The sequence below is a fragment of the Penicillium bovifimosum genome, assembly GCF_028826915.1.
Source record: "Penicillium bovifimosum strain IBT 22155 chromosome Unknown utg000003l_segment0_segment0, whole genome shotgun sequence".
NCBI lineage: Eukaryota > Fungi > Ascomycota > Eurotiomycetes > Eurotiales > Aspergillaceae > Penicillium > Penicillium bovifimosum.
Genome location: NW_026622712.1, coordinates 2,573,246 through 2,588,179, shown reverse-complemented (window position 1 = coordinate 2,588,179; position 14,934 = coordinate 2,573,246). Strand labels below are relative to the sequence as shown.

Genomic DNA, 14,934 nt, shown 5'->3' with positions numbered 1-14,934 from the left:
ATCGAGTATCGATAACCAAAAAGAGGGGCTTGCATCTGAAGCTTCCCTTGTAAGAAAAAAAGCCCCCATTCTTGGAATGTTCCACGCTAAACAAGGGGATTCAACTGAAATTAACGGAAGAAAAGGAAAAAAAGGAAAAAAGCCAGTGGTACGGTAAAGACAGGTATTAAATACAGCCGAATAGCACAGCCTTTCGGAAACCCCGGTGGAACACCGAGCTCTTAGCGATGCTCACCTGTCTGAGTACATTCATTGATCTTGTGATTTATTTGAAAGTGATTTTTATCTCGTACATGCTTACCAGTAGTATTGGCAATGATTTGCAGCTTCACGGGGGGAAGAGATAGAGATGAAAAAGAAAGAATCGCGATAGGCGCTATCAGCGGCCCCTCCAAAGCTCTCCCCAGCTCCTGAGCTTCTGAAGGGAGGGGAGCTCCGAGTGGCAACCTCCCGCCACGTTACAGTGTAATGTGACGTATTTACCGTTTTATTCTAGATTTTTTGGTTTCTTCTAAATTTGAAGCTTTATCGTACTCGACATGGACTTTACACAAAGTAGATCATAAGAATATCAAATATGTTAAGTGAATATTCAATTAATATTGGAGTAAAGAAATGACTGAGAACAAAGTAGATCAGATATCATCCACGTCACATTAAGTATCTTGACGTACAAAGAAGTTCAACTAGATAACCTAAGCTCGAGTACCTCTCAAGTACTAGGTTGTCCCAGCTCCGGCCTCCTCCGTTCACCGTTAACTCTAATCCAGAGTGTAGCTTGATCTCAATACTCCGTACTGCAATACCCATACACTGTCCTCCGTATAACCGAATGCCGATGAAGAGCATCCCAAAGCAGCCTGATTGGCCATCCAGCCCCACTGAGTCACCAATTGCTTCCATTCTCATTGGCACTGACTCCACGCCATGTCGCTTTGGGGTGGGCGTGCAGGCGATCACCGGAAAAGTTGGAGATTTTTCGGATATTTGATTTTGATATGCCGTTGCATAGCTCTGTTTTATCGTGTTTATAGATCTGAATGTAGATGCAGTACTGAGTATAGTATGTACCAGAATAGTACAGTACACAGTAAGTCTGATCAAGCTTACACAAAATTGCATATCCTTACACATCTTGAAATGTCAGTGTCACGCTCCACTTAGTACCCAGACAAAGTGGAGAGCTTGCAAGTCGAGGCCCATCTTTGCTTCGGATTGGCTTTAAAAGCTAGGAAAATTCTTTAGCGATAAGCATCTAGCTTTGACAGCTAAAGCCATAGCCCTACTTCAATGAACATATATCTCATCTAATACCCATCTCATCCTGATCCATCTGCTAGACCGCATCGATCCCTTCCTGCAGCGCAACATACCAGCTGCGTCTCAGCCATGCAGGGTCCAACACCCTCAAGGCAACCGAGTTCATCGCCACTACCGAGGGGTGGATGACTGGCCCCGAACTATGACCGGCACACGCTCATACAACAAAACCTCATCGCAAACCCTTGCTGCGGGGTCTGCTTCCAAGGGATCGAAGATGAATAACCGACGAACCGTGCAGACAAATCAGTTTACAACATAGACAGGAATTGCCGGCAATGCAAAATGACGAATCCACAAATCTATTGGATCAGTTGAAAATCCAGTAAGGAAAATTTAAACCAACGGTGGCGTAAGCATGCCATTCTCAGCACCAACTGTCATAACCCCCACATCCGCCCCGACAAAGAACAGCACAACCGCTTCGGCAGCTGCCTTGGCCGAATCATCGTCTTCCTTTCCAGGAACCCGGGAACGGTTAATCAGCTCCAAATACCTTGCCACATCAGCCGCCGGCCAGTTCGCCCGACGCCCGAACTCCAGCGCAAGCTCTGTGTTGACGAATGTATCGAACTCGAAATGGCCTTGGTATGTCAGTACCCGGCCTGGGTTATAGAGTCCCTGGGTAAGGCACTGCGCACTGCGTCCGATGCTTGACCACGGCGTGGGCAGCTGGATATCGCTCTGATGCGTAGCTGCAGCTGCAGCTGCGGCTTCGGGCGTTGGGACGACCTCGTCACCGTGGATGAGCTGGATGCGGAATGGATGCTGGCCCGCGAGAGGCGGGAAGTGTGCTGTGAATGAGGGATATAGGGTGATGGGCTGGATGCCCATTTCGAAGCCAGCGGGCGAGGGTGCGACGTGGAAGGTTGGATGAGTTGGGTCTGTTTTGGTACTGAGGAGGGCTTGTGCGATTATTTGGTGTCCGAAACAGGACCCGAAGAGCTTCACGTGTGGGTAGTCGGTGTGTACTGTTTGGATAAAGGACTTCATTTGGTGGATCCAGGGGAGGTCCTCGTAGGCTGAAGATGCTGATCCTGTGATGAGGATTGCATCTATCGAACCCAGTCCGCCGAGAGGCTCAGCGGAGGACCGGGGTTTAGTTCGTAGAATCTCCAGGGGTGGGAGGGATCCTCCCACGACGTCGAAGGCCGTTACATGGATGGCAATGTGTGGTAGGGATGTTTCTGTGTCGTTGTTCAGGCGTTGTGCAGCTGCTTGGAGGAGAACTCGGAATTGTGAGCTGTACAGACCCCGCGCTTTGTATACGGAGAGACAGGGAATGTCGGCATCTAGGGCGGCCACGTGGATGTGGGCCATTTTCGGGCTTCAGAGGAATTTGTACACAGTATAGAAGGAGGGAAGATAATTTCTAGCAGATACAGAATGAAGTTGTCGAACGTTCGCATTGGCATTCCTGATAAGGGTTTTTGTGAGTAATCGGAGGTGGAGTTGAATTTCCCCAACAGGCAACTTAGTCCTTGTCTGCAGACGGGTCTCAAGTGAATATAAAGGATGCACCTGAACCAGACTGATATGGAAAATGTCATAATGTAGAACCTAAGAACTCTTAGCCTCTTAGCATATCCCATGGAAGTAGTAGCACAGGCCGGAATAATAAGGAAGTATGATGATGGAATGGTCGAGTTAGTATGAGAGAACGGATGGCATACTGTGAAGGAGTTCAACCAAGAAGAAAGACCTCTCGCCCGAAAGATGAAGTAGGTCGGGTTTAAGTAAATCCATTAGGGTTTCTTTCTATCGGCCGAGATTTGTATTTGTGTTGTTTGTTATAGATCGTAGTTACCCCGGATTTGGGATAAGTTATGCTCTTCCTACCTCCCTCTACCTATGCCATACCTATATCTATAGTATTCTATGCTATCTATGCTCATAACACTCCTCTATACGTATACGTATACTATACTATACTATATAATAATCTCAATCATAGGTATAGCCATCTAAGATCAACCGGAATAATTCGTGATCGGCCTGTTCCATCACAACATCGCACCCCTCAAATTGCGCCATCACACTCCACTTCTATACGGCCTCAAGTACCTACAAGGATCAATATTATAAGAATCTCACTGCCAATTATTCTTAGTAGATCAAAATATCACGCCATATCCTCCACTCTAGTGCAAAGACAATCTTCACATCTAAATCAACTATAAAAGCCCATCTAGACCTACATCAACATCTACACAGTACATTCACCTCAAAACACAGTCAACATGGCTCCCGCTGCTACTGCCTCCCTCCCCACGGCCCCTCACAACCTCGGCCCTATCTCCCGGGAACTATTCCCCGATGGTCTAAAGACTACCGGCCAACACGCCCCTCTCTACGACCACATCCTTCCCTTCGAGAAGTTCCCCAAGCAAATCACCGGCCCTACAGTCTGGAAGGCTGAGGAGTACCGCGATCACCCCGAGAAATGGACACACACTTTCACCGAGGAGCAGATTGCCGAGCTGAGCACTGCTGCTGATAAATTCCTCGCGTCCAAGACTCCGTTGACTGGTATTGAAAAGGTGGGCCCCTTATACAAACATAGTACTCCTACATCTGCAAGTGCTAATTATGATCATGTATAGTCCAACTTTGAACTCCCCACTCTCGCCGCTTACCTGCGCGACCTGCGCGCCGATCTCATCGACGGAAAGGGCTTCATCCTCTTCAAGGGCTTCCCAGTCCAGAAATGGGGTAACCACAAGTCCGCCGTCGCATACATGGGTCTCGGTACATACCTGGGTTACTTCGTTAGCCAGAACAGTCGCGGCCATGTCCTCGGTCACGTCAAGGATCTCGGCGAGGATTCTACCCAGATCGATAAAGTGCGCATCTACCGCACCAACGCTCGGTGAGTTTCTTGCTCATTCCTTGAAAAAAGAAGAAAGAAGAAAAAAAAACTAACTATTCAGCCAATACTTCCACGCCGACGACTCGGACATCGTCGGCCTCCTCTGCATCGCCAAAGCCCTCGAAGGCGGCGAATCCGACCTCGTCTCCTCCCACCACGTCTACAACGTCCTAGCCGCCGAACGGCCCGACGTCCTCAAAACCCTAACCGAACCAATCTGGTACTTCGACCGCAAAGGCGAAACCTCCAAGGGTCAAGAAGAGTACATCCGCACCAGCGTCATCTACCTCGAGCGCGGCGAGAACGGTCGCGTCTACACAAAGTGGGACCCTTACTACGTTCGCTCCCTGACCCGCTTCAGCGACGCCGGAATCATCCCCGCTCTCTCCGAGGCACAGGAAGAGGCTCTGCGTGTTCTGGAGGAGACTTGCGTCCGTCACTCCTTGCATATGGTGCTGGATATCGGTGATATTCAGTTCTTGAGTAATGCGCATATTCTGCATGCTCGTACTGCGTACAGGGATCATGCGCCGCCGGCGCCAAGGAGGCACTTGATGAGACTTTGGTTGGCGACGCCTGAGTCGGAGGGTGGGTGGAAGTTGCCTTTCTGGGATAGTAATGAAAAGAAGCGTGGTGGTATTCAGGTTGATGATCAGGTTCCTGTTGCGCCGATTGATGCGGAATAGGTGTTGTGGTTGTGACGATTATAGATTTTGAATGATACCTTTTTTTTTCTTCTTCATTTCATTTCTTGCTGTAGTAAGTGGTAAAACGTCAAGTTCATACATAAATCATATTGTCAAGGGTATCTAGTACACCTCAGAAACGCCATAAGGGGAAAGAAGAAAATACCCTGTAATGCTAATGCACGATCTTGTAGTTACCCCCATTAACAATTTCCAACTTGCCCTTCGAAACCATACCACCCAAGAACTCCCGCAACTCCTCATTGCTGAACGGGAACCCACCAGGGACCGCAATCTTCAGCATCATAACAATGCGGTCCAGACCCATGGCTCCTTGATTCGTGAGCATACCAACGATGAACTGCCAATGCACATTCATCTTCTCCATGGCAGCCGCCTCGGCAGATTCCTTGGCTGCAGCTGCGGCCGCTGCTTCCGCGGCTGCGGCTGCATTGGCCGTATCGCCCGCTTCGCTGTCGGAGGCGTCGGTAAACGTGCCAGCTCCGTGGGTATGGTGTTCCTCGTCTTCCGTCGGGAGAACCTCCAACACTCGGTAGGTATCGCGTTGCACTTCGGTGAGGACACGCTTGCTAACCCAGAAGAGACAAGCACTCCGTACGAGAGCAGGGGTCATCTCGAGTTCTTCGGCAAGTTCGGGAACTGCTTTCGTGGCAGGTTCATCCGAGTCAGATTGGAAGGCATAGATGACCGTGGCTTGCCAGGTCGTCACTTCGTCTTTGAACGTGTGGTTCTCGAACTCCAGCTCGACAGTAACTTGGCCCAGCGCGTTACGCCACCTGAGCTTGCGTGTGTCCTTGAACTTTTCAAAGCAGGTTGCGTACCGCTCTTGCAGTTGTTGGACTTCGTCGGGAATCTTGAATTCTTGTTCCTGGAACTCAGGCCAGAAGAACCGTGATAGAATTTTGGCATGAAGTCTTCCGGCACCTGCCTGCTTCCGATAGCTGGAGAATAGCCGGTCATTTCGTACCGCGTGGTCCAGACGCCTCGAGTCCGCGATGTCTTTCAACATCACCTCGCATGCCTGTAGTGCGGAGTCACCGAATCGGACCTTGAGTAGCTCCAGTACGGTTATCTCCTGGTCAAAGTCCTGGCGTTTCTGCATGAGGCGGTCTGCAAGAAGAGTCTGCATTTCCTTCACAAACGTCTCCTTTGAGTCGAAGAGACTGACCAGGCTGTCAATGACATCCACGCTCTTCGACTTTTTGTAGTCCGGAGCAGCATCGACAGGATCTGGTGTCCAGTACATATCTTCAAAGTCCAGTTCGCTCTTGTTGTTCTGCATAGAGTGGTGGTGGACCTTGGTTAGCTCGGCCGCCAGTTCAGCCAAGGTGTCACCGGCAGCCTCCTGCCCGATAGGGTCAGCCAAGAGACCACTGACAATCACCTTGACGGTGTCGTCACGGTCTCTTAAGTACCGCCGGATTGGCCTAGCAATGCGATCCAGCAGCACGCCCTTGGGGTCCAACATATGGAAAGCCCGAATGATCGAGATATACACCTGCAAGATCTCGACCGTAGAGGCACCGGGATGCAACAACCGTAGGGGTAAGATGGCGGAAAACCCATTCGCCACATAGAGCCGCGCTCCGGATGAGACTGTAAAGTGTCGCAAGTCCTCCACCGCGCCGCTGCTCGCGGGCCAGTCGACAATCACATCGAATAGCTCGCTAACTCGGAGCTTGCCAAGCCGGGCAATCCCCATCGCTTTCCACTTTGCCACATCGGGAGCGCTCACATCCATTGCCCCAGATTGGGATCCCGCGGGATCGGAATGAAGAATAGCCAGAACTTGCACTGCAAGCCGGGCATAGACATTTTCAACCCATTGACCCAGATGCTGGGGCGCACTTGAATGCGGCTCCCATTCACCGGCGTATGCAGCACGAACAAAATCTCCCATCATCACGTTCATCACATTGGCGAACACCTTCTGGGCCTGGTCGCCGCCGAGGCCAACAAGCTGCAGCCCGTTCAGGAATGCCAGAAGTTGGTCCCTTGCGATGGTCACCCGGCGATCTTCGCCCTCGACCATCATATGGGCCTGGGATTCGGGGGATTCTAATCTCCAACGTCTGTATGAAACGGAGTATGCTCGTTCCATATCCGCCTCGTCGATACTCATCTCATCCACATCGGAGTCTTCATCCAGGGTGTCAATGCCGAGGATAACCACTGCATCCTGCGTGAGCTCTCGGGAGAGGAGCGGTGAGATTCCCGCCCACGGTAGGCTGTATGAGACCACCGTGTGAAACGCACGCTGTAATTGGGCCAAGAACGCTCCTTGGTGGTTACCTATTAACGGAAACAAGTAATGCACCACAGGAGCCAGGTAGATTCGACGTGCAAGCTGTAAGCAATCGACGATGATCCGGAGCAGACCATCACTGTCGAGGCACATTAATAGCTATTTGTGACATTAGCACGAACAGACTCTCACTTCCGAATCGCACACAGCGGCCATACCTTGGAGAGACCAGTCCGAAAATTGACCAGAAAATGCCTCCGAATATCATTCGCATACCAGTCGAACAATGACCACGGGGATGTCCGCATGAGATGTCCCAACGCCTCGGCCGTTGCCTTCGACGGAGGGCTGAGCCGGTTCCATTCCTTCAGCGCCTCACTTCCATCGGTGTTCCGGAATTTGTAAATCAGGTCAAAGCCGAGATTTGGCACAGAGAGAAATTCTTTCGCCGCGAGCCGTGCCTGGTTTAACGCGCTCTCTTCCGGGGATGCGGTGTCGGTCGATCCTCCAATTGTCGCAAATGAGGTTGCCTGTGAGTCTTTGAAGGTTGACGAGGAGTCGGTAGATTCGAATGATGCTGGTGTTTGGTCATGCTGGAGAGTCGTGGACTTTGTCGGGTGGGCTTCGAGAGTCGCGGGGGAGAAGACTGAACCGAATACGCGCCTACGGGCCGCGTGGAGGGGTACGGTTGCAAGCATTTCGTTCAGGGAACATCGGGCATCATGAGATACAGCTCACTGTTGGTACTTTCAGCGTGCTGCTCGAGTCGTTCGATCGTTGCCTTGTTATGTTTCGCTTCACTTGAATGTTTGTTTGGAGATAAGTTGGAGATAGCGGGGTCACGTGTATGACTTCCTGGAGCTCCAGTTCGGTCGTACGTTTATGTCCATTGCGGTATTGATAAGTCATTTTGAAGGTTCTTTGACAAATGTATTTAGACAGGAACAGTATGATGCTCATATGAAATTCAAGGTCGAGCGCGAGCTGCTATAAATCGCACCATCTACATAGTATGGGGTATCGCTCGGAAATAAACAGAGGGCATTGCGCGAATATGAAATGAAACCAAAAAAACCGAGTCAAGATTCCAGCCAACGCACATGAGCGGCTAGCACATCATCTGTGCCACCATCGGTGCCTCCTATGCGTTCGTTGAGAGGTCCGGAAGCTGGAGAGCATGTAACGTGCAACCTTGTTCCGCCAAGGTCTGCGGTGTAGATCTTCAAGGCAGATCATCCAAGGTGTGTACGCTGAGGGAGTTTCCTGTGCCCTTCAAGTCCAAAGGTATCCTCAGGACTGGGTATCATCGACCTTCTCCCACTCGCTGTCCGTGCCAGACGCCTCACCACCCGTGCTAAGCCGCTTCTTGGGGTCTCGTGCAGTGGGCAGCAACCCAGACGCTGCACTCCCAGTAGCGATAGCACCAGATTTGTCCCCGGTCCTTTTGGCGACGAGTGTTTCTGTCTCCGTTTCGCTGTCGGGACTCTCTCCTGCCTCGGGAGACATCCGGCGCGTCTTCACGTTATCATCCTTGGACTCTTGTTTTTTCTTCTCGGCTTCTTGCGCCTGCTGAGCAAGTTGCACCTCAGCGGCGAACCAGTTTATGGCATACCATAGTCCACCGCTGATCACGGACAGGGCGACGAAGTGGAGGCTGTAGGTGGCTAGGAGGAGGGCGAAGAAGATAAGCTGGAGGGCGGCGAAGGCAACGTTGGTCGCGATTAAGAGGGTCGGGGTTGGTCCTGGAGTGAAGATGCTGGACCATAGATCTTCCACGAAGGAAGCCATGATGAAGTTGGAAAGTTGAAGGTGGAGAGGTTCGGGATATGAAATCCGCGGGGAAAATGGTTGCCGGAGACTCAAGTACTAGCGTCGGGCGCCAACTACGTATGGACTCAACGACCTCGGGATGTAAAAAGGTGGGCAATGAATTCCGATTTATAACAAAATCACTTGATCTTCTAAGATCTGCTCTGAATGGTCTTGATCTGGCATAAATTCAGTCAGATGAAGGAATCAGGGCCCGAACATATCTGAGCATCACGGGATAGATCGCTTCCTATATTATCCTAGAAAGTCAGCCACTCTGTATGCATTCCCGGAGCCTGCCCGCAGCCCGTGAGACAGAAAGACAATGTTCTTCGGCCATTCTGTTGACATGCAGATGGAGCGAATCGAGAAAGATGTGGCTAAGGGAGAATATATCAAAACTGAATGCTTCGTAGGTACTAGGTTGTAGGTAAAGATGCATCATGCAGTGACCTTTGACCATGTGACTTCGGAGGTATTTATTATTCCCCGAGCTTATACTCTCATCATCTCACAAGGTTGAATGAATATCTCAAAGGCCGACATGGAACATCCCTGGATGATCTCAATTCTCAATAGCCGTCGTAGCCGTCAACCTTGGAATTGACGACACTGGGCTTGCTCCCCCACACTTGCCTTAGTGCCGATCTTCCCCATTGCTTCTTCCCCAGCTCCACTGATATCGTGAGCGATGTATATCACTTCGGATTTGGGCTTTGTCTCATTGGATTGGGGGCCATCCCCCGGACATCCTTCAACCCGTCATTCGTGGAAGGAACGAACCTTGTACGCAGTATACCTTTGGAGCAACAGGGGAAGAACAAGTATAAAGATGCTCGGAAATGCTCCGGAGTAACACATCCCTATTCCTATTCTTACTCTACTTCTCTGGGTTTATTTCATAACCACCTCCCCCAGTCTCCCAGCCAAAATGGCTGATGATATCCCCATTACCAAAGACCCCTCCCATGAGTCAGTGGTAGAAGGCTTCTCCCACCATGCAGAAAACATCATCACCACAGATCGCCAGCCCTACGGCCCACCCGGGTTAAAGGGTCTAAGCACTAACCCGTTTGTCGTTCTATGCGCCGCTTGCTCGACCCTAGGTGGCTTGCTTTTCGGTTATGATCAGGGTGTGGTGTCCGTGATTCTGGTGATGGACCAGTTCCTAGCCGAGTTCCCGCGAATTGAAGAAAGCCATCCGGGCTCAGGCTTTGCGAAAGGTCTGTTGACGGCGATGATTGAGTTAGGGGCTCTGATCGGTGCTTTCAACCAGGGCTGGATTGCAGATAAGATCTCGCGACGGTATTCGATTCTAGTTGCCGTTGCGATCTTCACTCTTGGCTCTGTGCTCCAGACTGCCGCTTATGGGTATCCTATGTTGACGGTGGCCCGGTTGATTGGAGGAATCGGAATTGGCATGTTATCTATGGTTGCACCATTGTACATCTCTGAGATTAGTACGTACTCTGCTTGTTTTTTTTTTCACTTTTTTACTCTCAATCGCGATGATGTATGCTCATGAGACGCTCTTCTCTAAGGTCCCCCGGAATGCCGTGGTACCCTCCTGGTTCTCGAAGAATGGTGCATTGTTTTCGGCATCGTGATTGCGTTCTGGATCACCTATGGCACACGGTACATGGCCGGCGAATGGGCCTGGCGTCTTCCTTTCTTACTTCAGATGATTCCGGGCTTTGTCCTCGCGGCCGGTGTCTACGCCCTTCCTTTCTCGCCTCGATGGTTAGCTTCAAAGGGTCGAGACACAGAAGCACTTGAGAGTCTCTGTAGACTCCGTTGTCTGCCGGCGTCCGACAAGCGCGTTCGCCAGGAGCTTATGGATATCCAGGCCGAGCTCCGGTTTCACCAGCAGATGAACAAAGAGAAACATCCCGACTTGCAAGGCGGTGGTACCAAGAAATCCATATTACAGGAGTTATCGTCATGGGCCGACTGCTTCAGGAAGGGCTGCTGGCGTCGTACTCACATCGGTATTGGACTGGGATTCTTTCAACAGGTGAGTCGGCTGAGTGACGATTTCGGAACGACACATGTTAATGACATATAGTTCATCGGCATCAATGCTCTGATATATTACTCACCCACGCTATTTGCGACAATGGGTCTTGACACCAGTATGCAACTTGTCATGTCTGGCGTTCTGAACGTGGTACAATTGGTTGGCGTCACCACTAGTATCTGGACCATGGACGTTGTCGGTCGTCGCAAGCTGCTTTTAGTTGGCGCCGCTCTCATGGCCATGTCCCACATTATTATCGCCGTCTTAGTCGGCATTTTCTCCGTGGACTGGCCATCACACAAGGCAGAGGGGTGGACTAGTGTGGCTTTCCTTCTGTTCTATATGCTCGCCTTCGGGGCTACCTGGGGACCTATCCCCTGGGCAATGCCATCCGGTATGTATATTCTCCCTCCCGTGAATTAGATACTGCTCTGACAATGTCAGAAATATTTCCTTCCTCACTTCGCGCCAAGGGTGTCGCTTTATCAACCTGCTCTAACTGGCTCAACAACTTCATCATTGTATGTCATCCGGCACATTTGTGCAGTCATCCAACGTGCCCTATAAACTCACTTTGCTTCTTTGTAGGGTCTCATAACTCCACCTCTCGTTCAAGATACCGGCCACGGTGCCTACATTTTCTTCGCCGTCTTTTGCGTTCTCGCTGCAGTGTGGACCTACTTCTTTGTACCGGAAACCAAAGGCCGAACGCTCGAGCAGATGGATCATGTCTTCAAGGATAACTCTAGCGAAGAGGAAAGAGCTATGAGGCAGGTCATAGAAACCGAGTTGATCCGTGCTCAGTACGAGACTGCGCATCGGGAGTTTGCGTGAACCATTCCTACATACTGACCTTGAAGATACCATTCGCGCTGGACGCGCAGTTTCACTCCATTAACTGCTTGGGAATGAGAAATGAACATACTCCGTACAGGACATAAGACCGGCTTTTCATTGTGCCTAGATCGGACGATGTTTCCAGTAAGCATAGAGTTGCGCGATGAATCACAAATGTTTGGACCATTGAAATCGTGAACATGTATCATTAGAAGCAAGAAGAAGATAAAACAACTATGGTATCTTGTAGGCAAGTGTAAAGTCTCCCGAGCTCCCCGAAACGCCGCAAATGGCCAGAAACATCCGCGAATGTAAAATGCAAGCCAAGGAAAGATTATAGAACACCATGGCGAGCCTTGAAAATGGCCACCTTCTCGTCGTAAAACAGGATCTCTTGCAATCGGTAGCGAATTCGCGAAGCGCCCTGTTCCTCGTCCGGTTCGCTGTCGTAATCGTCCCGATCACTGGAGAGCAGGTCTGTGTCAGCTGTCCCCTGGTCATCATCGCCTTCACCGCTGTCCTCATCAGATTCGTTGCTGGGATTGGCCCATCCTTCGTCCTCGTCGTCGCTGAGCGCCGGGAAATAATCGGTCGTGGGGTTGTCATCGAAGTCTCCTGGGTTGTCGTCATGTCTGGCTTCGAGGATCTGATAGCATTTGACGTGAAGACCAATGTAGGCAATTTTGAGTTCTGGACGGATGCTGACGATGTCCAGAATCTGTAGTGCCAGTTCTTTGAAATCACGATGGATGGTATGATGGATCTGCGGTAGATACAAAGCGTGAAGCTGGCGCATATTGGGCAACCTCTGTAGGAAGAAATGCTGCAATATTATATTAGCTGAAGTCTCGGTGAAATCAAACGGCAGTGGATCTCCTACCCAGTCGCGATAATGCATCGCCATTCCCAGCTCCTTCAGCAGCGGCATCTTTCCACTCGAGACAAATGATATCATTTCGTGGGTAAACATCCACTTGTGCCATCGTGTACCGGAATATCTCGCCCCGGTTGATCGATCCGTGGCGTCAATTAGAACTTTGCGCAGACTTTGCCTGTGTCTTCGCAATATATGTCTGTAGATAGCGTCGATCGACACAGTAGATTCGTGACCTGGGGCTTCATGCAAATAAACACTCTCCAGGGTATTCGGAGCCAGCGCATCCTTGATAAAAAGTATGAGATAGGGCGAAACAGCGTCAGTACGGATGTGTTTCAGATTTAAGAAGTAATCGGTTGAGCTAGCGCTCTCTTGGCTGTCTGTTTTACGAGCGCCCTTGGCCGGCATTGAAGGAGGGGTATACTTGCGACGAAGAGCCCTCCAAAGCTTGTCATGATCCTCGCACAGCATGATGGTGAGGGTAGTCAGGCCGGTCCAGTCAATAGTGGGTATAAGTGTGGGCACAGAAAGAGGCACGCGTTCCAGCTCAAATACTTTGAGGCGGAGCAAGTCACGGTCAGATTCGTGAGAAGGCAGGGGTGACTGGCCACCACTGTTAGACAAACTAGAGGTTGGCGGGGACTTATTGTCCTTGGAGTCACTCAAAGGCTGATGTTCATCAATTGAACTCGGTGCATCGGCTCTCTCACTATAGCTTGGCGACCTGGAGGCGACATTTACCGAAGTCTCGGGAGAGGCAGTTGTACGATCGTCATGCTTGTTGCTTGAACATTTCAAGATGCCAGCGAGACCATCGGCTCTAGGCCAACTCTCTAAGGGGTTGGCGGCTTTGGTACACTGTAACCACCCACTCAAAAGAGCGCGTTCTGCGATGCCAATTCGGAGTTCAGTCAAACGGTGACGCGATCGCTCAATCAGAAGTGCCAGCTCCTCCACATATGCGGGCTCGTCTATATCGAGAACAGTGACACTTTTGAGCGGAGGCAGTACTGACAATGAAGGATGTTCCACATGTTTGTACTTCTGGAGCGGTCTCGTTGACACGTCTAACGAGTTGCGCAAATCATTCTCACTATTGTCATGCCATCGCACCCAAATGCGCTCCAGGCGACATTCGTGTCCTGGTCGATGTGCCAATGATGCCAGTGCTAGCCAGATTTCACGAACCACTCCAGTCGGCATGTCCCAAACAAAGGCTTCAAGGTTTACCATGCGGGCAACTGCCAAAGCGACCAGCGTCCCTAGCATTTTCCCCACTTCTTTGGTTACCGAGTATTCTTGTACCCAGCTGAGCGGTCCATTTCCAATAGAGAATGTGCGGGTATATTGTGCATAATGATTGCCTCGTCGCGACCGCAATCCAACTCCGCTACTCGCAGGATCCGAGTGCACCCGGTGATGGGGATTGTCGCAACCACAGTTCACACATTTCGTATCGCAGTTTGGCCGGGGCAATGGTTGTCTATTGAATACATCCTCTCCCATGACTAAGGTGGATAAGCCATAGGACAGCGCATCGACCCCCGTGTAGTCATCTGTTAACGGATTCAGCGACTCGGGCCAGACAATATCGAAGCGCGAGTACATGACTGGGATGGCTAGTGAATGAAGAGTAGAGCATGTGAGGGCGAGTGAGGTCAGATCAGTTGTATGCGTCACCTATCGTACACCAATATTGTAAGCTACCACTTCACGATTTGCGGGTAGGGCATGTGTTACCTCCTTCATAATCTCTTTCAAAACATCCAAAGGCAAATCCAGCAGCTGGAGAGGCTTACGGGCCATTGCAAGTTCTGGGGATGTCTGATTCGGGCCTTCGGTGCGGGCAGTAGGTGGAGTTGTGTCCGGTTCAGATGGATTGTTCAAGTCCTCTTGCTCCAAGCGCAACTTCCCCAAAGCCAATGTGAGATTTTGTTTTGCAGCACCTTTTTGCTCATTAGGGGCAGTGATAGGAGTTTGAAGAATGCCCTCCTCATCCGACGACTGCACGAGATCGGCGTCGGGCTTATCAGCCCACTCCAAGCTGGCTTCCGCCATTGAGGCACGGCAAGACGATCAAAGTTCTAAGATCGCGAGATAACGGTGACTGATATGAGAATAGACATCTCCAGATAAAAGCTGCAAGCTTCAGCAAGTCACAGAGCAATGGTTTTGTTCATATGACTTTGTTCTGAACAAAGGGCAAGGTCATAATAAAGCAAAAGCAATCTGGGGTACAGCCACCAGCGAACT

General features: G+C 50.6%; 6 protein-coding genes across 6 annotated transcripts; 2 read left to right on the top strand and 4 right to left on the bottom strand.

The window, feature by feature from the left end:
• Window positions 1–1,656: 1,656 nt before the first annotated feature.
• Window positions 1,657–2,640, bottom strand: N7515_004016 (type 1 glutamine amidotransferase; the record flags this gene model as incomplete). The annotated part of the gene is made up of 1 exon (XM_056664760.1): window positions 1,657–2,640. The coding sequence occupies one exon, from the start codon at window positions 2,638–2,640 to the stop codon at window positions 1,657–1,659; it is 984 nt and encodes a 327-aa protein (XP_056523817.1).
• A 920-nt stretch (window positions 2,641–3,560) lies between these two features.
• Window positions 3,561–4,875, top strand: N7515_004015 (TauD/TfdA family dioxygenase; the record flags this gene model as incomplete). The annotated part of the gene is made up of 3 exons (XM_056664759.1): window positions 3,561–3,860; window positions 3,924–4,189; window positions 4,251–4,875. The coding sequence occupies 3 exons, from the start codon at window positions 3,561–3,563 to the stop codon at window positions 4,873–4,875; spliced, it is 1,191 nt and encodes a 396-aa protein (XP_056523816.1).
• Window positions 4,876–5,050: 175 nt separating this feature from the next.
• On the bottom strand, window positions 5,051–7,839 carry N7515_004014 (anaphase promoting complex subunit 2; the record flags this gene model as incomplete). The annotated part of the gene is made up of 2 exons (XM_056664758.1): window positions 5,051–7,300; window positions 7,360–7,839. 2 exons carry the CDS (start codon window positions 7,837–7,839, stop codon window positions 5,051–5,053), a joined length of 2,730 nt encoding a protein of 909 aa, XP_056523815.1.
• A 592-nt stretch (window positions 7,840–8,431) lies between these two features.
• On the bottom strand, window positions 8,432–8,929 carry N7515_004013 (V-type ATPase assembly factor PKR1; the record flags this gene model as incomplete). The annotated part of the gene is made up of 1 exon (XM_056664757.1): window positions 8,432–8,929. One exon carries the CDS (start codon window positions 8,927–8,929, stop codon window positions 8,432–8,434), a length of 498 nt encoding a protein of 165 aa, XP_056523814.1.
• Window positions 8,930–9,881: 952 nt separating this feature from the next.
• Window positions 9,882–11,801, top strand: N7515_004012 (sugar porter family MFS transporter; the record flags this gene model as incomplete). Its single annotated transcript, XM_056664756.1, has 5 exons — window positions 9,882–10,410; window positions 10,492–10,964; window positions 11,016–11,361; window positions 11,412–11,488; window positions 11,556–11,801. 5 exons carry the CDS (start codon window positions 9,882–9,884, stop codon window positions 11,799–11,801), a joined length of 1,671 nt encoding a protein of 556 aa, XP_056523813.1.
• Window positions 11,802–12,138: 337 nt separating this feature from the next.
• On the bottom strand, window positions 12,139–14,739 carry N7515_004011 (uncharacterized protein; the record flags this gene model as incomplete). The annotated part of the gene is made up of 2 exons (XM_056664755.1): window positions 12,139–14,361; window positions 14,422–14,739. 2 exons carry the CDS (start codon window positions 14,737–14,739, stop codon window positions 12,139–12,141), a joined length of 2,541 nt encoding a protein of 846 aa, XP_056523812.1.
• Between the last annotated feature and the right edge of the window lie 195 nt (window positions 14,740–14,934).